The sequence below is a fragment of the Camelus ferus genome, chromosome 13 (genome assembly GCF_009834535.1).
Source record: "Camelus ferus isolate YT-003-E chromosome 13, BCGSAC_Cfer_1.0, whole genome shotgun sequence".
NCBI classification, from domain to species: Eukaryota; Metazoa; Chordata; class Mammalia; order Artiodactyla; family Camelidae; genus Camelus; species Camelus ferus.
Window position 1 is genome coordinate 22,322,854 of NC_045708.1, and position 26,443 is coordinate 22,349,296.

A 26,443-nucleotide genomic window follows, 5' to 3' on the forward strand; every position below is an offset into this window, starting at 1 on the left:
ACCAAGTTCAACTGCACACGTGCGTATGTGCAGAGGTGGCATACTGAACTTAACCAAAAACGGCACTCAGCTGGGAAAGTAATGAAGCCAGAGATGGGGCAAGGCAACTGCCTGTGTAGCCAACATTGATTCTAACAGTAAACCAGAGTCTGAGCGGGGTATTGAAGGGAATAAGGTGAAAGGATCAGTCAATTCTAAGTCACAAAGTTCTGTAACCACTCACTGTTTATATGTCTGCATATCTGACTCCTCTTCTGGACGAAGGTCCTTCAAAGTGGGATCAGTATCTTTCTTTTCATTCTTACTACATCACCACATAAATTTGTTATCTGGATGAATGGACAGGTGCTTATCCAGTTTAAGGGAAATTTACCTCCAAATCGTATGATATATAAAGTTCCTCCTGTCTCTGTTTTTGAAGAGTTCAAGTAAAAAGTTTCAATCAAAACCCTATGGTATAAACAAATCCTTTAAAATGAGGCAAGGTACTGAATTCCTATGGTGCTGTGTCCAAGAACTGAACCAGAAAATGAACCAGATGTATCCCAGCTACTGTTAAGTTTGCCTTTATTGAAAACCTGGGAGGCATGAAATCTTTGAACTTTCCAAACTTTAATTATTTCACCTCCTTGCAATAATTATTAGGACCCAAAACAGGACTTGCGAATACCAAGTTTTCCAAGGAGACATAAATGAAACTCAGCCTGAGGGTGGAGAACAAATGCACAGACAAAGAGCATGTAAAATATGTTTTATTGTTCTTTAAAAGGGCTCAGGGTTTGGTTTTAAGTCAGGCTGCACACCTTTCATCAGTCTGACATCTCTCTCACCATGTCAAACTGGCTTCAGCTAGCAATACTTCATTAAATCCAAAAGAAAAATTTTTTTTAATTTTAAAGATCCAGTTCTGAGAACAATTAATATTAGTCTGTAATTTAAAACAAAATGAGGGCTAATGTTTCATGTTGCTTTATACACCCTTCTCCTCATACAGAACCAGGAATGTAATTTTCCTATCTCAGGCAGGCACTGATACTGGTGGATACCACATGCTCGCTCACACACACACACACACACACACACACACACATATGCACACTCTCTCTCTCCCCATCCCTCCTTCCCTCCCTCCCTCCCTCCAAACAACAAAAATCAGAGCATGTCAAAGGAAAAAGGGTTGTTATGGTATTGATCAAAACCCTTGGAGTCCACAGTCTATCTGAGCTTAGAGGGTACGCTATTTTGATCTTGAGCCTTTAATAAGGAATCTATTGTCAGGTTCTGAAATAAAGAATTTTGGATAGTACCATCATTTTTCACTTTAAAATCCTAGAAACAATTTCAAAAAGCATTATTTTGCTTTGTTTTCTGGGATGGGGGAGAAGAGAATCTACAGATTTTCATTTATTTAAAAATCAAAACAATTCGGCATAGGAAATAGGCAGTTCACATAGCCACCCAACATCTGAGGTATCATCAGTGTGAGACAAGGTCCCAGTCCATTCCTACTGGCATAGCTGATCCTAACAAAACGGGAAATTTATGGCTCTGCATAGCAAATTCCAACAGGACATGACCCTAAGACTTTACTCAAATCCTTAGAAGCAGAGCACTATTAAGTATGTAATATTGAGATGGAGTGTGTGTGAGCCCCTGATGGTATCCTCCAACTTGCTCTGTCAGTGCAGCCTGGTCACAACTGCCTTCTGCAAAGGAGCAGAAAAACAGCTTTTCTAGATCAGCACACTGACCCCAGCAAAGAGTCTGCAAAAATGTCACTGTACCACTTCACTAACCACACAGTCCTTTGCTACTCACTGAGCTGCTCTATTGTCTCTCTTCTACCCTGTTACGGCCTGTGGACACATACTCACTAGGCGTTGCTGGTTTTGAACCAGCAATTTTTTTTTTTAATCTCAGAAAGAACCTAGTAAGAAAATAACAAGGCAATCAGTGGTTAAACTGAACTGTACATACAGGGGGCAGTTTGGAAAACACCCGTTACAGGCATTTCTCAAGTCTAAAATATTGTGTCTTTGCTGCTACTCCTCTGACTGTTCCTGAAGAGTACAAGTAAGTCCTAAAATAAAAATTTTAAACTACCAGCATTCTTTGACATCATTAGATAAAAAATCAGAGTAATGCTACAGCCCACAATTCTACAAAGCGTAGAAAGTGTGCTAATGCTCGCCCGGACACGTCTTTAGCGACGGCCTGGAGTACTCCCCTCCAGAGAACAAGTCTCTGGGTTGCCCACTTAGCTTCATCGGTTGGAACAGAGAAAACTCGACTCTCAGCTAAGTTCCTTGAGAAGAGAGAGTCCTCTTAAAATGCCGTTTCCCCACAAATTTATCAAAACAAAAAGCTCTCGGCTACTTTGCCTAATGCTGAATAGGGTTTTCAGGAAAGGAAATCAACATGAATACCCCATCATCAGTAAAGACTAAAAACCACCTGGATCATAAAATACATTTGCCACTGCTTTTTTCTTTTTTTTTTTTTTTTTTGGTGTTTTTTGTGTTTTGTTTTGCTTTTTTCTAAAGGTGCCCAGGTGGGCTTAAGGCTGCCAGACTGCACGCACATCTACAGCAACGTGGGCTTCTCCTATTCCATCTACAACTTGTATGGGGGGGGGGGGGGGGATAGGAGAAGGTGAGAAGGAAAAAAACATACTGCACCCCTCCCCCCCAATCAAAAGAAAGAAAGAAAGAAATCCCACAACAGGAAGATCTATGTGCCAAGCATAATGGAAGAGTGTGCTCCCCAAACAGATGGTTCTGCACAGGCTAATGTTTTGCTGGTTTTCCTTACAGACCTATTTTGAGAAAGTTAAAAAAGACAGGAGATTTTGAAATAATTCAATCTTGGCAGAAATTCAAACTCCAACACTAGGAGCAAAAATCATCCTTCACTGAATTAATCCCTTTTTTCTTTCTCTTATTCTTTTCTTAAACATTTTATTCACGTTATAAAGGGATTTCTTTTTTGTTTGCTTTTTTCCAATCATTAGGAGAGTGGTTGAGGAGTACTGAATCCATCACTACTTTGATGACACAGTTAAGATTCCAGATTCACATTTCCAGGTACCAAGAGTTCCCTCTAAATGCCACAATCAAGTCAGCCTTTGTATACATTTCTTTCTACTGAACACAGCAATGCCCATTGGTATCTCTGAAGCGTAATCGCATCTTAGGTCGGTATTTCTCCAGGTAAAGCAGCTGTTTGGAATTGAATGCTCCCCTTCTTTTTCTGAAAATAAAAGAACGGCAAAATTTATCATCTTAAAAAAAGAGCCACCTGATTCACTGAAATGCATTATTTATGGCCTATGCCTTTCTAACTCTACACAACTGAAAACTAGCGTTTCCCATACAACATCACTTCTTAAGTGAAAGGGCTGAGTTGAAACATAAACTTGCTGTGCCTTCCTAAAAGAATAGACAAGTTTTCTTTGCTGACTCTCATTAGAGTCTATTAATCGTTTAATAAATGTCAGAATGGTTTATTCAGAGACATCTGACTATACTCTTCCCAATTAATATATTCTTCAGATTAGAATTGGCAGCAAGTATTTAGGATGAATGAGCAAGTATTTATATGAAGCAGCAGATACAGATGGCATTCCTTGAAATGTGTTACCTTCCTAGAGCTACTACCATACATTTCATGCCCTTTGTCACAGTCATTTCTTTCCCTCACTCTCTCTTTCTTTCTTAAGAAAAAATTAAAAAGGAAAGGGCAAGACAGTAACTGCCAAAGAATTGTGGACAACAAAATAGCATGGCCTGTTACTCCAGATTGATGTCACAATTCTATCTGGGCACTACCATCCTGATTCTGTGACGAACAGGTCACTTAACAGTCCGAGGTGATTAACTGCTCCTCTATGGTTTCTTCCTTCCCTCTGGGTCACAGAGGGTTGCATCTGGAAGGCATTTTGGACATCCATTAAAAGAGACACTAGATCACTGAGACTCTACTACCTAGTTACTCATTTTAAACATTCCTAGATATTCAAGTCATATACTGGACATATTCTACAATGTCCAAATTTGCCACCTCAATTAGAAAATCTTCAAATCTGGGGGCCAGTAGTAGTACTGTGAATCTATTTATCACTTGCTATTTTTGATATCTTCAAACAATATTTGAAGCCAAAGACAGCAAATTACTCTGTACTATAAATGGATACTTTTTATAATTTCTTCCTCTTAGATGATTTGCTTTATGTGTTTCTGAACATAAAACTTCATACTCACTGTCTTATAAACTGAACTGCATCTTCATACTTCATTCCACATTCAATCAAAGCAAGTGCAACCAGCACAGGTGCCCTGAAGAGAGACGCTCATTTGTAAATAAACACAGGTCTTTGGAATTAAAGGATTTTTTAAAACTCAGAATTACATACTACTAAAACTATGTAAAGCTTGAGCTTTCCTTGTTCCAGTATACTAAAATAACTGATATTTCTCTATATAGTAAAAATATCTCGATCATGATAGAGTCTATGATACTTTCTATTTTTAGTAAAGCACTAAATTCTAAACAGTTAAGAAATCTTTACTGTTTAAAACATCACCACATTATATCTCAAATTTTCCCATCATTTTGTCATCAAAAATTCTTCATTGCTCTTTAACCATTATCACAGTAAAATAAATGACCAAATGTATTATCTTGAGTGTCTCAGAATTTTTGTTACAAATCAATTTCATTGTCATCTCATCAAATACTAAAAAGGTGCTAGACTTCCTCAACAAAATTCTTTCCATGAGTTAGGAGAGCGTCAGAACTGGTAGTTAGGAACAGCTTTCAATACCAGTATATATATATTTTAATCTAACAAAAGAAATGATGTTTTTAAAAAGTCCATTACAGGGCACTATCTTTGGACTGACTACCTAACTAGGATAGCTGTTAGTTTAAAAAACTGCCCCAAGTCAAGTTAGAATATGACATTTACCCTCCAGGATAAGGACTGAAACTTTCTGACCCTGAAGAAGAAACTGTACACTAAACTGCAAAAAAGGAAAAGAGCAAACAAAAGGGTTGAGCAGAGGTAACAGCCTGAGTCACCACCACCCTGAGACAACAGCAGCCTGCATTAGTGTTCTGAGCCAAAGTGCACATCATAAACTGACATTTACTCTGCTGCTGATGAGTGTTGCAACACCATTCAATGCAGTGCTCAAAGAAAGATGTTTTAAAATCAAAGTCCATTTCCTTTCTCCATACATCTCCTTTCAGGAGTTTGAGGTTCCACCATCTGCTCTCCATCTATTAACTTCTCATTCATCTCAATCTGAAATTAACCATGTACAAAGTCTTCAAATCTAAAATTATTTTAACTTTGTTGCCCACTTCAAAGACCTAAACCTTTGATTACTTGAAATGAGGAGAAAAAGAAAACATACTAAATTAAGACTGTATTTTTGGTCCAAAGATAAGATAATTACATTAAATCAGTTTCAAAACTATTCCTAACCATCACCCACTAAATCTAGTATGGTATCAAACTCAGAGAAAAAAATGAAACATAAAAAGTTATTTTGAGAAATCATTACCTCAGCTTTTGCTCTCATTTCCTTTCCTTTTAGTAATTTAATATTTAGTGAAATAAATGCAAATTTCTAACAAAGTGAAATTTTTGATAAAGAATTCACAGACAAAAGGAGAAGAGCTTACCTTCCCAATCCTGCAACACAATGCACTGCAACACAGCAACCTGGCTCTTCACGAAATTTGGTTTTTAGTAGGTTTAGCCAATCATCTACTATCTGATTAGGGGGTGGTGCTCCATCATCAAATGGCCAATCCTGGGAGGAAAAGATCTTTTACATTAAACTGATGTTTTCTCCAGAATTAACATCCTAATGCACAATAGCTGCACAGGACGTAGGGTAGGCCTAACTGCACTAACTGTACTTATATATAGCTATTCTTAATCCCCCAGTTCTGGTCACTGCTGAAAAATGATCCAAGATCAAAATTCAAGTGTGTCAAACAACTTAGCCTTCTTGATGAAGTGTTATAAGCATCAAACTTTATCTTTAGAAAGCTGAAAGGCTCTTACCAGAGTGATAAGAGGCTAATGTTCTTCAAATATTTTATCTGAATAGAGCAGTAATTAGACACAGTAGAGAAAGCTAAAGTCAAAACCAAGACAAAGTAAGAAATGACACACCTGTCAATATGATTTAGAAGTTCACTCTGGCGAAGAAGTGTACCAACTGGTTTTGGTCTCTATAAATATTTTTAAGGATTATCCCCCAAACAGCTCTAAGTTATGATGTCTTTTCTTTAAAGAAAGGCTCTCTTGGGGGGTGAGAATATCTCAGTGGTAGAGCACATGCTTAGCATACACAAGGGTTCAATCCCCAGTACCTCCATTAAAAAATAAATTAAAAAAAAATTTAAGGCTTTCTGATTAAGTAATTTCTAATAGTTAGCAGATCATAACAGAAACATACTACCATCCTTGTGCTTATATATGTATTTTTTAAAAGCCAAGTAGTAAATATTTTTAAAGCTCTGCCTAAATTACATGTCCCATTAAACAAGCACAGCACTGCATGACAGGATCCTGAGCAAATGAAGATTATTTTCTCAAGTATTCCTTTCTCTTTTTATATTCATCGATTTGGGTTTTTCAGTTAAGACCAACCCCATATGCACTCACAACACAGGCAGGGATTTGTCTCCCTTGTTAACTATTATGAGGTCCTGAGAATCCAACACAAATCAGCTTTGAAGAAAGTTGGGGAGAGATTCATGTTACCATCTCTCCCATCTGCTTCAAGGACAGAAATGCAAAGATACAGTGGTGTTTTTTTTTTAATATAACATTACTCTAATGAGACTGGATAAGGACACTTTAAGATACTAGAGAAGGAAAAAGAGAAAAGTAACAGAGCACTAAATTGATTCTGCACTCATTACTGGCATCACTAGAACACTTCACGTAGCCCATTAGCTATGACAGCACATTATGTTTGATTTGTCAACTACGCCCAATAATTAAAGAGTTGTCGATGTTATCATTATGTCACTACAGAATTTAACTGTAAATAGCAGTAAAATCAGTAACTACCTTAGCTGAGAGCTTACTTCCTCTAATACTCCCTAAAACTCATCTAGTTAAGAAACAATAATATGAGACATGCTTCACTTACTCATACAAGCAGTTTCTATCAAAAAAACCCTACTAAAGTAATCATTTAGAACCATCTGGACTTCAAACTGACATGCCTAAAACCACCATCAGTCTTTTCCAATGTGCCTCTGATTTGCAAGAACACTGGTCAAAGGGTTGAAAGGTCTTAACTTTGGAGCTATTCTCTCATAAAATGTACCAAACCCTCTTCACCTAGCAAAAGTAAATTAACATTCCAACTTAAAATTTCTGCCTAGGAAAAAAAAGAAAATTCCAAGCTTAATTCTGAATGTCTTTGTTCTTTTTTTTCAAGCTTTAGTTAGACCTTTAATTTTATCTGATCACAGCTCTTTAAAACAAAATAAAACAGAAGCCTAGATTTAAAGGCCTGGAATAAGTCCCAGACCTACCATTATCTTTTACAAACTAGTTCTTTAGTTCATTTCTATTTCATAAAGGTGTTTACCAACATTACTGATCCAAACAGACCACGGTCAATCTGCAGTTCATTTTCTCACCATGGCATCTGTCAAAATGAACTGATTGCTCATTAACCCCCTAAATAACATACTCACAATATAGGAAAAAGAACTTGTATTTGGTTTAATTTCAGAAGTTAAAATTCTGTTGTTGTGGTTGTTGTTGTCATTTTTTAACATTATACACATGTTCGTACTTATCCCCAGTGATTTCCAGGGAGGAGTCCTTAAAGTCATTTAAAAATGGGAATGAAGCAAAGTATTATTACTATGCCATACTATTAAAATACATTTTAAAAAACATAATGTTTGGCTATTTAATTTTTGTGTTTTCACCAAAGTGGAGGTGAGGAAACTTTATGGATCAGATAAGACAACTGTCTTACTAACAGGACATTTATTTTCTTTACATGAACTGCCTTCTCAACTACTAACCACTGCAGTAAGGACTGCAGAACCACCTCTCTATAAAAAATAGGAACAAAACCTTGTTTTACCTTCCTTATTACTTTCTTCCTATTCAACTACTTCAAAAATCTCCAGTTGTCTTCCCAGAACAATGGCTTCCCACAATTATGTCAAATGGCTCTAGGATACTAAGATTGTAAGGTCATTTCAATATACGCTCCTTTAATTTAGACAGCTATTTAGGGACTACCGTATAAAATTTTACCTAATCCGAGGTTCTTATTTCCAATAATAAAAACAGTGTTTTTAAGGGCCAAGGAGAAATCTGATTTAAACTAATTCCAGTCTCTATGTTCAAATTGAACTATGAAAGAAACCTAGTCATACAAAAGCTTCTTAGAAACCTACCCAAGTGTCAGAAAACTATGCTGATTACTCTGGAGCAAGATGCCTTCTCCCTCTTCCTTCTTATCCTCTTCTCCCACTTTTTTGTCCCCTACAAGTTATCCACAAAATATTAAGTAACTAATTTGTACTTGCAAAGCAAAAGAGAGTATTTCTATGTGATTTTAAAACGTCTGATGGAAATTACTTTGTCAGATTCAAACCAGTAGTCTAGAAACAAAAGCTAAATTATCACATTAATTTCCTAAAGAAAACAAAATGAAATTTCCATTTTCTTGAAATAAGTGTGCACTAAATTTTGCTTTTTACTTGCTGAAAATACTCTGTATGTATAGACTTTAAGGGCATAAATGAACAAAACTGCCAAAGAAATTTTAGTAAATTGCTACGATTGTTGTTATCTCCTATAAGTTTAAGAAGCAAACTATGAGTGCCAAGTTCTAAAAATATCTGTTTAAAAGGTACAACTTGTTTGTAGTGAAAAATTAAAACACTACACACTCACTAGAACGTGGATTCCTTCTTTTTCAACTGGTGCTTTATCGTATGTAGCATCACAAACTCGAACCAAAGTTGTCACTCCATACTTCTTAAGTTCCTTTAAAGAAAAATATAACGGAACTTGCTTTTAAAGTCTGTAACCAAATCTTTTAAAATATACTCTTATAAAGTGAAATGAGCCCTCATTCTTAGACAAAGATCAAAATCATTTTCATTGTAAAAACATACATACTGGACACTTGTAATCTCAGTAAAAGCATCAGTAAGACCCATCTTCATAAAGGGCAATTTGGTAGCATAACACAAAAACTTTAAAAGCACACATACACTTTGACCTAGAAATTCTACTTCTGGGAATTTATACTAATAAAATAATTAAAGATATACACCAAGATTTAGGTACCAGTACGTTCAGCACAGGTTGTTTGGGATGGTGAAAAGCTAGAAATATTAACAGTCCAAAAACAGATGAATGGTTAAAGAAAGTATAGCACTTCATAAAGAATACTATGACAGCTATAAAATTAATACTAAGGAGGTTAGGGGACTTTTTTTCCTAATACACAGTGTGACCCTATCTATATGTATATTTATAAATATACACATATATACAGAAAAAACCAAGTATAACAGTTAAGTATTTTTAAATTGTCTTTTGCTTATCTGTTATCTTCTAATTTTTACATAAGTAAGTACTTATTGCTTTTTTTAATTTAAAGGAACAAATAAAAGTAATTTTGAAATTAAGATTAAAAAGTATTATATTATAAAGCCAACTAACACACAATTATAGCCAGAAGCCTTGCTCCTTTAAAAGTCCACCTATAGTAATGCCTAATCCAGTGACTACTGAACTTCAAGGGGCCAACCAACATCTTTTTATAGGTGCAGGAGACTATGACCAAGGAATTCACAGGCTGAAAATAGTATCACATAATTCAGCCAAGCTTAAAGGTGACTGAACAACCTGAGGGCATACAGGCCTGGAATCAACTGGTACACTGTGTACACGAAGTTAAGATGCTCAGAGAATTAAAAGTATAAATAAGCAGGAACAGTGATACCCTACAAGAAGTGTCCATCATCTGGTTAAAGAGTAAAGTTATCTTAATTGCTAAGGGACTTTATTTTTCACAAAAAGACCTTCTTACAAAACAGACTCAGGAAAGTTCTTAGTGTTATACACTGAGTCAGGAATTTCTTTTAATTTCAAAATACAAATAAAATCCCATTAAAATGAACTCCACAGTAGCTATTCATTGAAAGGTTATGGTAGAAATTTTTATGGTAAATATTTGTGAACCTGAGCAGTCAAAACCTGTTCTGAATTCAGTTCTCCCATCTATAAAGTGAGAGGGTTGATTCAGAATTCCTAGGAGTTCATCTAGCTCTCTAACTGCTCCATAAATACATCAACAGAAATCACATTGAGAATGAACAAGCTGAGAATGATTAAAAAGCTTGTATTCAAATGTTGAATGAAGTACAAAAAGTTTCTCTACTGCTACCAATGGGAAAAAATGCAGTATCTGACATAAAAATGCTACCTATAATATCTTTCCTTCCCCCTAAGTTTCTGGATCCTTGTATATGACTATTACTATTGCTAAGGAGTTCTAAGGTAGCTTTTCATCAAAAGTGGTTAGAATACTGGAGGCAGAAATGGGTTTTAGTGTCAGAGATAGTTCTATCATACGCTGCATGCCTTCAAGCAAATTACTAAATTACTCTGAACCTCAGTATCTTCATCTAAAAGAGAGAAGTAATAATGGTACCTATTATTGTAAGAAGAAAATGATATAATGCATAAAATTGCTTATTGTCATGCTGGGTGCACACTAAGTGTTCAATAAATGTTAATTACTTTTATTATTGAAAGTATAACAAAAGAACTGCTAATAATGCTGAAAGGCTTTAAGAAAAAATACTGGACTATATTATCTCTAAGATCTCCCCGAATTCTATAATGTTCTTTGAAAAATCTGTTGTAATTAATTCAACTCAATTCAAACAAAGATTGGCAAGATGACCATCCACATCCAATCACAGCAATAAATGGCTTTGTGGTAAAAGATTTTTTTTTTATTTTTTTGAGTAAAAGTAAATTTATTTAGAGAGATGTACACTCCATAGACAGAGTGCAAGCCATCTCAGAAGGCAAGAGAAAGGCCAAGAGGTAAGGGGTTAGGTGTTTAATTTAAAGTAAAAATAGATACACACTCCACAGATAAAAGATTTCTTTACAATGGTGTTAGTTTTTAATGGGATTTTTACGTATAAATCAATCCAAAAAGTAGACCATGCTACAATCTTACCTCTGTGAACTTGTTGAGGGTAGCATTGGTAGGGTTGTGGGTTATTAGAAAACGCATGTTCTCATAGGAGATCTCCACAGGGGCCGGACGGTTCATTATGGCAAATAAAAAGTGTGAGCGTGCGTGTGTGAGTGTGATGGGGGGGGGGGAATCAATAAATCTTGAAATGTTTCACAGCAGAAAACATTAAAAAGACCACTAAAATGCCTATTATTGATCAGTGTTTTCTCTATTCAACTTATTTATTCTTTAAGAAGCTTCTTTCTTCAAGATAAGCAGAAGTATTCAGAATCCACTTGAATCCAAATTCAACTTGGGCCTCAATGTCTGCTGATGGATACCTTCGGACTCCAAAAAAAATCCAACTACATACAAAACTTAAGCAGCCTTTACTACATTTAGGCACTAGTGAGACAAGTTAAAAGTGTAGGTCGCTTTCCACTTTTGTTTACTTGATGCTTAATTTTACTGGAGTCATTAAAAGAAATACACTTGCAATAAAAAAAAAAAAAAGCCAACTATTTCTGAGGCCAGTCTCGGTGTCCAGAGTCTTCAAGGCAATGTTAATTATGGCACATAGAACCTCCAAGCTCACTTGTCAGCGGAAATGCTGTGCTGAGCCTGGCAGAAGTCTGCCCTCACGCTCAGAATCGCCATAAATGTGCAACGTATATTCCAACAAAAAACCTGGAAGAAAAGCATATATAAAATGAACTGGAGGTTGATAGCATAGTAAACACAACGCCCAAAGTCAAGCATACATTCTTAAATGAACTTATTTACAAAACAGAAACAGACTCACAGACATACAAAATAAACTATGGTTACCAGAGGGGAAAGGGGGAAGGATAAATTGGAAGTTTTGGATTTGCAGATACTAAATACCATATACAAAATAGATAAACAACAAGGTCCAACTGTATAGCACAAAGAACTATATTCAATCTTGCAGTAACCTATAATGAAAAAGAATATATATGTCTGTGCATATAATTGAGTCACCATGCTGTACACCAGACTAACACATTATATATGGACTAAACGTCAATTAAAAATAAAAGAATACATTCTTTATGAGCCCAAAGACATCTGAAATGGTAACAATTCTAAACTACTGCCATCTATGAAGAATCGGATAAAAGTGTATACCAAGAGTTTTATGTGTGTGTGTGTGTGTGTGTGTGTGTGTCTGGATTTTTTTTTTTTACATTTTTTTTTTATTGAGTTATAGTCAATCTACAATGTTGTGTCTAATTGTATACCAAGAGTTTTAAAAGTCAGAAATTCAAAAGTCAAGTATGTCTTTTTTTAAAACAGGTTTCAATAAATTTTCTGTACTAAAAAGATAATTTCTAACTCAAGTCATTTGAAAATGATTAAATTTTAAAATTCATTTAAAATCATTTTTAAATGATTAAAAGATACTTAAAGAAACCTTCCCTCCATGAAAAGTTCACAATGATCTTATTTTTCTGCTTTGATGGTTAAGTACTTTGCTTAAAATTGTATCTGTAAATGAATGAAGGATATTTATAAAAATTCCACTTTGAGGATTTAATTCTTTCTATCCAAGATATATGTATTGGCCCCAACTATGATATCAGGTCATAAAGTACTTTCAAAAAATTATCTTCTTTTCCTCACAATTTTGAGTGGTTTTTACTACCTACGGGGAAAGAGAATCAGAAAAGTGAAGTGACTTGTCTAAGGTGAATGAATTAGTTGAGCATAAATTCAAACCCAAGCCTTCTGTTAGTCCTGTATTTTTTCCAAGGTCCCACAATGTCAGCTAACTCAACTAAATGCATAAATTCCATCCTCCCGTTTCTAGTCCAGTTTACCTTTTTACTATTTCTCATCACTGCCTCAAGAGTACAAAAGCATCTAAAGGTCACTAATTCACACAGCATTCACCTGACCAAGTATTAATCCCTACCAAAAACAAGGCAAGAAAGAGAAGTGGCAGTATTTTTAATATTATTTTAGGCCTATTTCTTTGAAACACAGTAATCTATATAGCTGCCTCAGAGTGTCAACATAATCATAAATTCCTCTGGAAAAAAGGGACAAGGTCTAAGTTCTTTTACTTGTCTCTTCCCTAAGCTACCAATGCTTATTTAGAACTCTAAAAAAGATGACTAGTGACCAGAGAGATGAAAGATAATGACTACAGAGGCACTTGCAGGAAGAAACAAACAGATAAGAACGAACCTAAGTCTCCAACTTTCAAGCCTCATCTTCTATCCTCAAGTCTTCTTTTTATAATACTCTTTAGACATTTTATTTTGTAAATTACATACTTCTGATTATATTAGCATAGACACAAGCACAAAACTAAAACATTCCTAAAATATAAGAGATACATAGGAATTCAAAATGGCATAAGAACTTCAATACCTCAGCAGAATGAGTTATCCACTACAGTAAAAACACAAAACTTCTACATTCAAACTAAGAAAACAAAAATATACACCACCACTCTTTCTAACTCATAATCTAACTCATGATTCTAACTGTACCCCCAAAACAAGCCACTTCAGATTACCCATTTCATAGAGTACTCCATTGTATAGTCAAGGAATTTTAAAGCTAGCAGAAACTTAAGAGACCAAATATACTGATCTCTTAAAAAAAAAATTGATGTTTGGGATCCAGAGAGGTTAAAATGACTTAAGATCACACTGCTAATTGGTAGCAGATCAAGGACAAGAACCCAGGTCTCCTAACTCCCTATTTATTTTTCCTTCAATTTGACTAATGCAGGTACCCACGTATTTTCCAAATCATAATCTTATTCATCGAAGTGTAACTTTTCTTCAAATATTTGCTTGGATGTTCATTTGCAACTCTTTGACCTTATAATAAGGGGAGAAAAGATTATTCAAGTAACTACTCAAAGAACAATGGTTTGCATGCAGTGCAGAGCTAAACACAAGGAAATTCTAACCTGTTTGAATCCCTTTGGTTTAATGATGTTATCACAGCTAGTATGTGTGTCAGCTGAGAAAGGCGCTGAAAGACACGCATTGTAGTGATGTCCAGGCTTAAAAGGTTACAGCTCTAGCATTAAGTTTTCTACGTGGTCACTGGTGTTTGCATCAGCAAACAGAATAACCTTTATCTCATCTTATTCCTCCAAGCTCATTTTGGAAGGACCATTTCCAGGGATAAGGATAATTCATTATTAGATTTTCAATTCTTAATACCATACTGAGATCCCCAGCAAAGGAATTTCTGCCAAATGAAACAGTATGTTCTATCAATGTTAACAGATACATGGTAAAAAAGCAAGCTTCTGTTCCTTCCCCTTCTCTCAAGAGTTGAACTACGTATCAACAGTGAACTGTTCTTGCACCTGTCAATTTAGATAATGTTAACTTCTGTGACACCCATAAGAATGTAAAGCAAATAGTCTGTAAAAAGATCATAACCTATCACAGCTGGAAAGTACTCAAAAGTTACAGAGCCCTACATTTTAGCATAAACTCAGCACCTGTATATCTTACTGAAAAACTTTCTTCTAAAATTTTCTCTCTGGCATTAATCTTGCTCTACCTATGTAAATAAAAATTAATTTTTGTTTCAATTTACCAGATGATGGAAGAGGCTGGTCTACTTGACACGTAACAATGATCCAATTCAATATGCATCCAAATATTCCATACCCTTATCTTTTACAGAATGTAACTATTAAAATGTTGAATTTGGGACATTTCCATTTCCAGGCAACATTTCCATTTTTAACAAAAGAACATAACTTCACTGACGGATTAGAAAGGATGGTCTATGACAGAGAAATCCTTTTAAATTAAGAAGGAAGGGCAGGAAGAGGAAAAGAGAAAGAAGATTGAAGCAAGAGGAGACTAGAAGAAGAGCAAGCAAGCAGAAGCCTACCAAGCTAAGAGACCGCACTGCCAGTAAGACTAAGTCAGTAACACACCAGAGACTACTTACAACTCTGAAGAGAGGTATGTTAAGAGTTTAAATGACCAGTGTCAATATTATACTGCTAACATTTACCTAGATGAGAATCAAAAGAACCAAAATGTATGAAATAATACAATATCCATCATTTAATCATGACACAATGTTAGAAAACTATGCAGAGGTTAAAAAGCGTAAAAAAGATCTATATAAATTGATATGGAAAGATGGCTAAGGAACACTAGTAAGTGAAAAAAGCAAGGTACATGACAGTATGAACAGTACGTAGAAATATTTGTGAGTACTGTGTATGTTTTCATTCTCATGGACTATCTGAAAAGTCACAAACAGAAGAGGTAACAGTGGTTGCCTGGGGGTGGAGGGGATTAGAGCTGGAGGTCAGGACCATGATTTACAATACATACCTTCTGAACAGTTTCAATTTTTTTTCCATGTACATATATCACTTTAATTTTTTAGTTTGAATTCTAGGGTGATAAAGAACCCTACAATGGTTTACAATTTAACTATTTCTTTAAGAGTGCTACAACCACTGGATTACAAAGAACCTCAAAAGAGCTAGTCCCTCTGTCCCAGGCAAGCCTATACCTACCCAATTCCAGAAAGACAGCTTTCTTCTTTGTTAAAGAAACTAAATTATTGAGTAAAATTGAGATCCTGATTTGACAACTGTAATTCTAAGTTCAAATATAAATACAGAGAATTTAAGGGCATGAGAAAACTTTACAGTATCAGCCCCTTTTAATGTAACCCAAACTTACTGGACATCCTTTCAAAAATCCTGTCAATCCATTTACATCAAGCCTTCCATTGAGAAAATCACCTCTATTTCCAAACTGAAGTAAATGATACAATAAATCTTCTAATTCAATAAGCTACGCCAATATTCACCAAATTAAAACAGCATATTATAAATAAATGTACGATAAAGAACTCCAGATCTTAGCAAATAAAATCTAACAGCAACAGTCTGAAGAACAAGTATACACTTACTGTTTACTTTTCTTACCAGAAATTCTACAGGAAGTCATGCAAATTTGAGTCAGTTTGGTTTCTACAAGCAGGCAACATGAAAGCATAATATGTATAAAAGACTAATACCCTGCAACAATTTTTTCCTAAAACAAATTCATTTCACCTCATTGAAGACACCTGCACAAGTATAAATAATCTGTCAACAGTACAGAATTCACTCTCATGAAAGGTTACACATTTTCCCTGTAACTTGGTTAGTTAAGAATATATAAATTCAAATATTTATTGGACACATACTGTGTATCATATATTCTTATAGGTGCAGTAAGAGCAGTAAATACAACAAAAATCCCTGTTAGGATGGACCGTACATTTTACAAGACAAAAATACAAATAAAATATGTCACTGCTGTGAAGAAAAATGCAAAGCAGGAAAATCTGCAATGCCAGAAGGGAGAGGGGATTCCACTTTTAAATAAGGCTATCAGGAAATGCCTCAATGAATAAAGTGACATTTTATCCTAGACCTGGGGTTGTGAGCCAAACAGATATTTGAGGGAGTATTCTAGGCAGAGGGATTAGCTCTTGCAAAGGTTATGAGGTGGGGCCATGCTTGGAGTGTTATAGGAACAACAAGGGGCAGCAGAGAAGGCAAGGGAACGAATGGGGTCAGAGAAGTAAAAAGAGAAAAAGAGAACCTTATGGGTCAACAGAAGTATTTGGGGATAAAAAATAGAAGTATTCAGCTTTCATTCAGAGAAAAGTAAGAGGTTCCAAGCAAGAGATACAACTTATGTTTAAAAGGATCAGTCTAGATGCTATGTGGAGACAGATTACTTGAGTAGTAAGGGTGGAAGCAGGGCGCTCTGGTAGGAGACCGATGCTATATATAATGCAGGAAAGAAACCGAAGCTTGGGCCAGAGAAGTAGCAATTGAAAGGATATGAATCAATTTCAAGATATACTTTGAGGTATAACCCAAAATGATTTGTCCACAGACTAGATACGGGGCCTATGAAAAAAAAGAGTCAAGGTCTTGAGTAACTGTTAAGAACTTGTAGAAGCCTGACCATTCAGACAACAAATCATCAAATCTTCACAACCATCAAGGAAGAAAAGTAGAGAAATCTGTAAAGAACTACTGTATCTACTGCATTTTGACCATCTGAGATAAAAAGTATCTTGTAAATTAAAGAGTACTCAACTTTGCTAATTAAACACTCATCTTCTGGATGGGAGACTGGGTGAAGAAGCTGAAGGAGACTAAGGGGTACAAACTTCCAGTTATAAAATAAATAAGTCATGGGGATGTAATATACAGCACAAGGAATATAATCAATAAAACTGTAATAACTTTTTATGATGACAGATGGTTATAGAATTATAGAGGTGATCATTTTATAAGGTATCTAAATGTCTGATCACTATGTTGTATACTTGAAAGTAACAAATTGTACCAACTATACTTCATTTAAAAAAAAAAAAAAAACACTTTTCTGGTTAACTGGTCTCAAACTGAAATTTCACTCATATTCACAGCCTACTCCCAACTCATCAGAGCCCTGCAGAAACAGGAGCTCCACACTCTGTACTACTCGTCTTTGTTCATCCCTCCATTGTTGCATTTATCAAACTAAAAATGAATACATCTGGCTTCCTGAACTCAGACCATTCAAATTAATGCTAGTTCTCCTCCCTACTGACTACAGTCCTGGGGAATTGACAAGGAAAGAGGTACCACTAAATTCTACACAAATTAGGATCCAAAATATCTGTAGACAAGCTAAAAATAACAAGATGCTTCTTACTGCTAAAAAAAGTTTCATAGTTACTCCCCTGGTTATTCCCGCTTTTCCACTTCCTCATTTAAGGAGGGAACTTGAGAATCAAGTTCCAGTACACAAATCAATAATTAGTTCTATAAAAAGAAATTATGACCTTGATGGTGGGAAAATATCTTAACATTTCAGAACCAGCAGGACACACATGGCCTGCCACTCAAAAAGAAAAGGAAAGCAATTAACCAACAATCACACCTGCTTCTGAGAACAGTGACAGTCATTTTCTGAAGTCCTGTGGGCTCTGTTACCACTCAAATAAAAAGGGAGTGGTTTTCAAATTGTATGTACCCTGGTGATTAGAAGTAGTTGTCCTTTTATAGTAATTCCTACCTCTACAAATAACTTTAAGACAAAAATTGCGTTAAATATTTTCACACCACATTTGAAAATATTTACTTTTCAATTTTGTACTCTACTGTTCCTCTAAAGATTAGCAATTCTCCAGCTGAATTCTCTTTGTCCAATGTTATTTTTCCTTTCATAAACAAAATTTAAATGGAGATAACAGAACTATGGCCAATTTTTACTTTTTCTAAAAAGTGACTTGAATACCAGTAAAAACATTAAAAGTCTTAACAGTACCATTTTAATATTGGACATTAATCTTATCGTTTTCAGTGAATCTTTTAAAAATTAACTTCAATAGCTCTATTAAATTGATTCTATTCATTCATACTTCCATTTCCAGGCAAAGGTATCATGACTATCCTCTCCTTTAAATGTTTTACATTTAAAGACTTGAGCTTATGCACATTTCAGGACTCCCAAGCCTCTTTATTATAAAGTTTGCACACACACATTCTTTTCCAAAATAACTATGCTATCCTCCTTCATACAACAAAGAACTATCTCCAATTCAGCTTCACTCCCATAAAATTAAATTCTAATATTTGTTTTCTTCTTTCCTTCCATCCTTTCTTTAATGTCAAAATGGTAAATAATTTTCCTGGAGAACAATTTAAGTCTTAATCATTTTAGTTTCCAACATCACTACACATACATTAAACCAAGAACCACTGAATCGATTATTTCATTAATAAAGAAACGTATTTCAGATTCTGAAATTCAACTGTAATAAAGCAAATTCAGTAGAATCCAAAGGACACCTGAATTCACCCTGTCAACACAGGGTTGAATGTTTTCTGAGCTATATCAGGACAGTTAGAATGACTGTAACAGCTGCAAGTTCCCTGAAGTTGCAAAATAGATACTTGGGAAAAGGTTATTTGAATCACCTTTCAAAATAACCTACAGCACACGAGCAGCATGCAAAGCAAAAACTTCCAGGCTATTGTTAGCATTATTTAAAATATACGTTTCAGAGCTCAGCAGTTCATGGGTCAGGTTAACTCTTTCATTTCCCCTTTTTGCCTAATGTATTGAGTATATTTAAAGGTCCTGTTCAAGTATCCACCACCAAAAGGGGGGAAGGAAGCTCTCTATATACAGGATATGGAATAGAAACATTCCTAATTATATCTTGTCAGCATAAATTCTTTTGTTTGAGCCCCAGAATTTTTTTGCTGTTAAGGCATTTTGGTCCAAGTTTCCCCTAAGTAAGTTACACTTCCTCTCCTAAATTTGCTTCTTATAAATCACATTATACTTCACAGCCATCTCTCTGTGCACTAAGTATAGTACAAGATAAACAGACAAGAACCCAAATCATTCATTTTTTAGCTGCTGGTGGCCTTTTAAAATACACTGTCTAGCCACTAGTTGCCCAATAATGACTTGATGTTTATTTTCATAAAATATAATATTCAAAAATCTTTTAAAAATCATACAGTGAAAGCAACTGTTTCACATTACATATGTGAAGTAAAAATTGTGAAATATCTCTATAATGCCGTGTCAAGGGGTTATTATTCTTTGCTCATTAGCTTAGTTCAACACGGATTCACCCTCCTTCTCTTCTCAAAGAATGCAAAATTTAATCTTTTGTGTCTTCTTCCTCCAAATGCTTACTGAGTTGAGGCACAATATACCAGCTCTGAATGATACCAAAATGCAGCACATCTAATCTTACAAAGCATTTATGGAGCTGTGTGTGCACACCATACAATCACCATCCAGGATCAAGATCCTAGAAGAATCAACATGGGTGAAAAACATTTGATGACGGGCATTAAAATTTCATTATTAATGCTACATACTTTGAAGACAAAAAATAATCACCAGTAGAATGGAGTAGGATTAATTAAGACTTCTGAGGAAAGGTAAAAAAATGTTATGACAAGACTGGTAGAAACAGTGATAGCCTATGGTAGCATGACTTGAGAAAGGAACTGTCTTTGGTTAGGTAACTCAGCGGGGACCTTGACCATGCTGAGAATTCAGACCAATTCAAAGGCAATAAAAGCTCTTAGGAATTTAAAAAGCAGAGTAGTAGTAAGGAAGTAATTCTTTGCTCACGGAGGGAAAACAAATATTACCATATTAGTTGGCAAGCTTCACAAAAAATAGCCCCTCAGCTTACTAAAACCTATCTGATAGCTGAATTTTTTTTTCCTAGTAAACAGATGTGAGTTTAACTAAATTCTACTTGACCTCTAAATGAATATCCCATCTCACTAGAAAAACAATTCAGAGTTTAGGCTATGACTTAAATTTGATGTGCTCTTCATCCAGAAAGATCTAAATTATTTGAATAATTTAAACCAATCACCAAAACGAAACCTGTTTGTAACCACATGTGTGGAACGAAGAATAATGTCACTAGTATCTGTTGTTTCTCCATCACATCCTTCTCAATTTGCTGACAAATCCTGCTGATGACTCATATCCTTCTGCACTAACCAGTCACTCTGTTCCCTCATGATAGGCTCTTCACCGATAATGAAAAGAAGGCAACACATCAATTCGTTTTGCTACTGAAAATAGTAAATATCAACATATGTATATAAATCCAATCTACAGAGACTGTGGTGCTCCAATCTAATGAATGTTTCCAGGAAGAATGCAAAAAAGTTAAGCTCAAAACTAAAAGACGACTTGATTGTGAATTTGAATTCTTGTCAAACAATACATTAGTTAAGAGCCAACATTTTTGACCACTGCAGAAATAAAAATATAAAGTAATTTATCTGATCTGCTAAAGCAAACATATCATGTGTGCATTTTATGCCAAAAGAATTAACATTTTCTGAGAAGAATGAAATTTCAACCCAAAAATACTATGAAAGGAATTAAATACACCAATTCTCTAAAGGTAAAGACAGTTCTAATGGTCAAAATATTTTTTCAAACCAGGCTCAACTAGCAAAGAAAGGGTCACAGAAAAGCTTAATCTTAAAATTCTCTAGTTGAAAAAGGAATATCATGCAATATAAATTTATATTCAAATGATGAAATTTAGTTTCTAGGACACTTAAGACAGAGTGGATGCTGTATTATAGAACCTACAGGGAAGAAATCAGTGCGAGCAAAAAAAAAAAATTGTATTCAAGTCACATTAAAAACTATAGGTATAATCTGTCAACCCCTCATAGCCATTTTTCTGGCAGAGTTTATGTCCCGTAAATCCATACTGATGGAACAAATAATGCAGGGAAAACCACCTTAAGATGTGCAGGAGAAAGGTTATTTTCTCATCTGGGTCCTAGTAACTCCATAGGGTAAGTGGAAAGTGGACAGAGCCCGCAGTGCTGTGCAGCTTCTTTCATTGAGGTGCTAGAGTAGTGAGTTTCCAGCCTAGCCTAGACCTCTACAAGTTCAAGGAGCAAAAGATTTACATATAATACCCACTTGAGCTCTACATCAAGCAATCCTGTAAGGCTTCAAGTCCCAAGAGGCTGGCCAGGAAGTCAAAGGAGCTAGAGAATGTGGTTCAGTCAATAAAACAAAGGATAACCAGAGAAAGCTACCAGACATCTCTATACATACACTAGTTCTGAAGCTGAAAACAGATAAAAGACTCTTCTAGTATTTCAGATTAAGAGACTCAAATCCCATTTCCCAAGCAATTTTAATTGGTGGCACCCATTGTTCATTTAACAAACCCATGGTACAAAATTATCTGAACTGTAAGATCAAGGACTCTTGCTTTACAAACCTAGAGAATAACCATCAGTTTCTATATAACCCAACTAGTATCTTGAGAAAAGTCTCAAAGTAGCAACAACCCCCAAAGAGCAAAAAAAATAAGCAAGTAACTGAAGTATCTTTTAATCAAACAGAAACTTAAAAACTAAATTTCAAGCAAAAACAAAGGCCAACTTCCTTGACATCTATTAATTCCTACATAACTCCCTGTAAAATGATGGGGGGTGGGTAGCCAGAAAGAGACTTAAGTATGTTAAGCCCCAAGGGGAAACATTTTTTTTAATCCACTGCCATCTATTTATTGCTACTCTTTAACTGGGATTCAACAATTGATCTCTAAACCAATTCCTTATCTGTAAAATTGAAAGAATGCCATCACTCACAGAACTATTACGAATTTTAAATGAGATGATTTGTGATTTAGCATAAAGAAGATTCTCAAGAAGGGAATGTTGAAACCTGAAGCATAATGTCAATCTTCACAAGTATTCCAAGACCTCAAAATCTCTACCACTACCCTATTCAAAAAAGAGAACTAAGTCTTCCATGTGAAAACTATGGGTCCTGATTTCCAGTTACTCGAAATTTGTAAAGATCCCCAACTTCTGTAAGTAGTATAGCTGACGGAATAGCACTTGAAGAAATCAGCCTAACTGGCTTCACTCTAAGTTTCACACTTCCAAGAGCAACAGCTAAAAATTTATGTATTGCTCCTCTGAATCTTATTTGTAAATACTTTTTCTAGAGGCTTCACTGGTTACCAATTCCACATTTCAACAAAAGAGGAAGAGTACAGTCAAACCTTGTAAAATAAATCTCCATTAAATTTTAACTTTGTGTCTCAAAATCTGTAACTACTTCATATAGAAATGTTATCTTTAAAGACAAAATGAACAAAAAGTTGTATCTTAAGAAAAATAAATCTGTTTTTCATTGTTCACATGTCTTTTCAAGTAAAATATAAACATGGGGCTTTCAGACTTTTTAAGAAAGTATGTGCAAAAGTGTTCAAACATTTACTCTTCCCCAGTGCCACCAAAGTTCAATGATGTTGTAAAGGGTTTCTGCCTATAAATTTGGTTCGTTCAAATTAAATATTACTTGACTGACTCATGGAGGGAGTGGTTTGACTTTTGCTGTTCTGAGTCAGAATATACCCGGTTCAGCAGTTCTAAACAATTTGTCATTTGTATAGGTGGTCTAAAATGCTAACAGCCTTTTCCAGCTACTAAATGTAACAAACTGTTACCTTAGTAGAAAAGTCTTAGTGATAATACTTTGAATCTGTAGTTCAATTTATAAGCAACAAAGTGCTTTCATATGTATTTTCTCACTTGATCTTCACAATCTCCTGAGGTAAATATCCCACAAAGCTCAAGAGAAAGACTTTCACAAAGAAGTGACGACTTCTGGTTGACTCTCAGCCCCAATAAATGCAGTCTTCTTTCCCCCAAAATAAAAAACAGAAAAGGCTGCTGGGGTTTCTTTAATCAGACTTTCCTCTCCCAGACATATCCCAGGTGCCTCATAAAAACTCTGTCTCAAAGCACACACCCTGAGGCCCCAAGAGAGTTTCAAGGCAGAATCTCCACCCACATAAAAGCCTAGCCTAACTTAGGCCCCAAAGAGCCTCAAGTCAGCATCTCCTAAATGATCTCCTTGCCTCCAGCCATTCAAGTCTTCTGTATTAACTTCAACATCTCTCATTTGTACAAGCTGCTAGGTCAACTGTTTGGATGAGAAACCTCAAAGTGAAACAACCTATTTCGAAGGTAATTAATAGGAAAATCAAGGACTTGGCGTCTGACCTGGGTTTTTAATCCAGCTCCAATTCTTATTACCTTGTGACGTGGGATAAGTTACTTTACATCTTTGAGTCTCTAAATCTCTTCATCTCATCACTGTATCCCTAACGCCTGGCAAATAGAAACCACTCAATATGTGCCAAATGAACGTAAATGAGGACACCTACCACCTTTTAATAGTGGCTGTGAGAATTAAATGGGAATACAAAAAGCACCTGGTACATAGTAGGCACTTAACACTAATTAATCTGGTCCCCCATTGAATAGTAATAATACTATATCCTATTTCTGAAAGCAGAGAGCACATCAGTGATTGAGAAAAAGAAAACTGTAAGAAAAATATAATTTCCGACTTCTAATTACACGTCAGTGATTTTGCTTGTAATTCTGTCTGCTTCCAAAAGGACCACACTACTCTATGTCTATACTGAAAGACTCCCAAATTCTAAGAGATTTCTCATCATTATGATATAAGAACCGTAACAAGGTACTCTTCATCAAGAATCCCTTCTTCTACAACACAAGAATCTGGGGAAAGTCCATGACAATGATTAGTCCATTCACTATCTCATAAGAAACAATTTATAAAATGTCAAGATCAGAATACCGGCAAAAAAACTTACCATCTTCACCAACAAATGGGATCCTGGCAAGTGATGATGAAGCCTTAGTAATGTGTCATTCTGAAGCCTTAATTTCCTTTTGCACATTGAACAAGGCATAACTTCACTCATTTCCTGTCTGAAACTACTTTGTAATACAGAACATGGCAGCAAATAACTACCATATTTAATCCAGCAGTGGTTATAGTTTGGTGACTCCAAACAGACAAGCATTTGCTGAATGCCTATAGTGATGCTAGAACTTCTAGATACTTTATTCATATCTTGACAAATTCCAGGAAATAATAAACTGGCCAATGGTTCTTCTTCATCATCAACAGTTACATCATTACTATTATCATTATTACTATTTCTTAAAAGCTTCTCTCCAAAAGGGTAGGAAAGAGCCAAAACCTAAAAAATACTACTTCAATTTACCTAACTATAAAATATCTCTCACATGAAAAACCAGCAGTACTTTAAAAAGGGTCCATGCTTCTGAACACTCTAAAGGAAAGAGCTTAAGATTCTGAGCAGTACACAAGTTTGTTTTAGTTAGCTCTCAGAGCCCTAAAGATCGCAATCATATGCTTGACAAACTTGGAAATTTACCTGGATGTCAGGAAACTTGGCGGGGGAAGTGGGGAATGGAGGGAGCGGTTTACAAAAAAAAAAAAAAAGCAATCACACTGCCAGAAGATGGTAGTGCCACTGGAATAGACTTCTGTACCCTTTCCTCATACTTGAAGGACTCGGGGACAAGATGCTCCTGGAAAGAACTCCCTAGCCCAGGACACCCAGGTTCACTATGGCCCTAGACAATGATCAAGGAGAGCCTCCAGTATGCCTGCTCACACACTGGACAATCGCAGGCACTCTCCCCCACCTGCCATTCACCCTCTCGCCAACCTCCCTCTCACTGCGCTCACGTTCTCCCCCGCCACCACTCTACCCCACGCACGCTACTCTCCCTCCCCCACTTACTCACTCTCCCCCCATTTACCCCACTCTCCCCTACACACTCATTATCCCCACTCACTCGTTCCCACACGCTCCCCACTAGCTCTTCCTGACACTCACTCACACTCATCTACACGCGCTCTCCCCTCCACCCTCCATCCACTGTCCTCCCCTGCGCCCCACCCCACTCCAATTCCCCCTCGACTCACACCGGAGACTGCCCTCAACTCCCCCATCCACACTTTTTCCCCCTCACGTTCTCTCTCCCCCCACATGCACACTCAGCCCTCTCCTCGACTCACACTCTCGCCCTCACGCACGCACATTTCCCCCCGCACTCAACATTCTCGCGCTCAGCACACGTCCCTCCCCCTCCCACACGCGCGATTTCCCCCTTCCTCACCCACCCTCGCTCTCCACGCTTCCCGGCCGCACTTCCCCCGCCCCCGGCCCCGGCCCGGCCCTCCTTCCGGGGACGTGTCTCGGGCCTGCACTAATGGCTGCGGCGCCTCCCGCCTTCCCTGCCCGGAGGCCCCGGGAGCCGGCGCGGGGGCCGCCCGGGAGCAGCGCACTCACGCTGTTGAGCTGGGAACTGGGCATTGAAGTCCGGCGGCGGCGGGAGCGAGGAGGCGCCTCTCTCCTCAGTCACCTCGGCGGCGGCGGCGGCGGCGGCGGCGGTAGTGGTGGCGGCGACGACTCCCCCCCAGCCTCGGCGCGCGACACCCGGCCCGGCCCGGCGGCGGCGGCGCGTGTCCACGAGTCCGTCTTGCTGCTGCTGCTGCTGCTGCGGCCGCCGCTGCGTCTCCGGCTGCCGCCGCTGTCCCCGCTGCCGCCGCTGCCCAGTGGCGTCGCCTCGCGCCGTACCCGGCCGCCGCTGCCGCTCCAGCCGCTACGGGACGGACGACGGTTACAGCTCGGCCGATCGCGCCGCCGCCACCACCGCTGCGCGCGCAGCCGGAACCAGCTCCCGCCACCGCCCCTCAGGGGGCGCTACGGGGCGCGCCGCG

The 26,443-nt window shown here is 36.9% G+C and overlaps 1 protein-coding gene across 1 annotated transcript; it reads right to left on the reverse strand.

The window, feature by feature from the left end:
- Positions 1-734: 734 nt before the first annotated feature.
- On the reverse strand, positions 735-26,393 carry PTP4A2 (protein tyrosine phosphatase 4A2). Its single transcript, XM_032495789.1, has 6 exons — positions 26,013-26,393; positions 11,265-11,951; positions 8,954-9,046; positions 5,689-5,819; positions 4,260-4,334; positions 735-3,249 (listed from the first exon to the last, which is right to left on the reverse strand). The coding sequence occupies exons 2-6, from the start codon at positions 11,358-11,360 to the stop codon at positions 3,141-3,143; spliced, it is 504 nt and encodes a 167-aa protein (XP_032351680.1). The 5' UTR covers positions 11,361-11,951; positions 26,013-26,393; the 3' UTR covers positions 735-3,140.
- Positions 26,394-26,443: the final 50 nt, after the last annotated feature.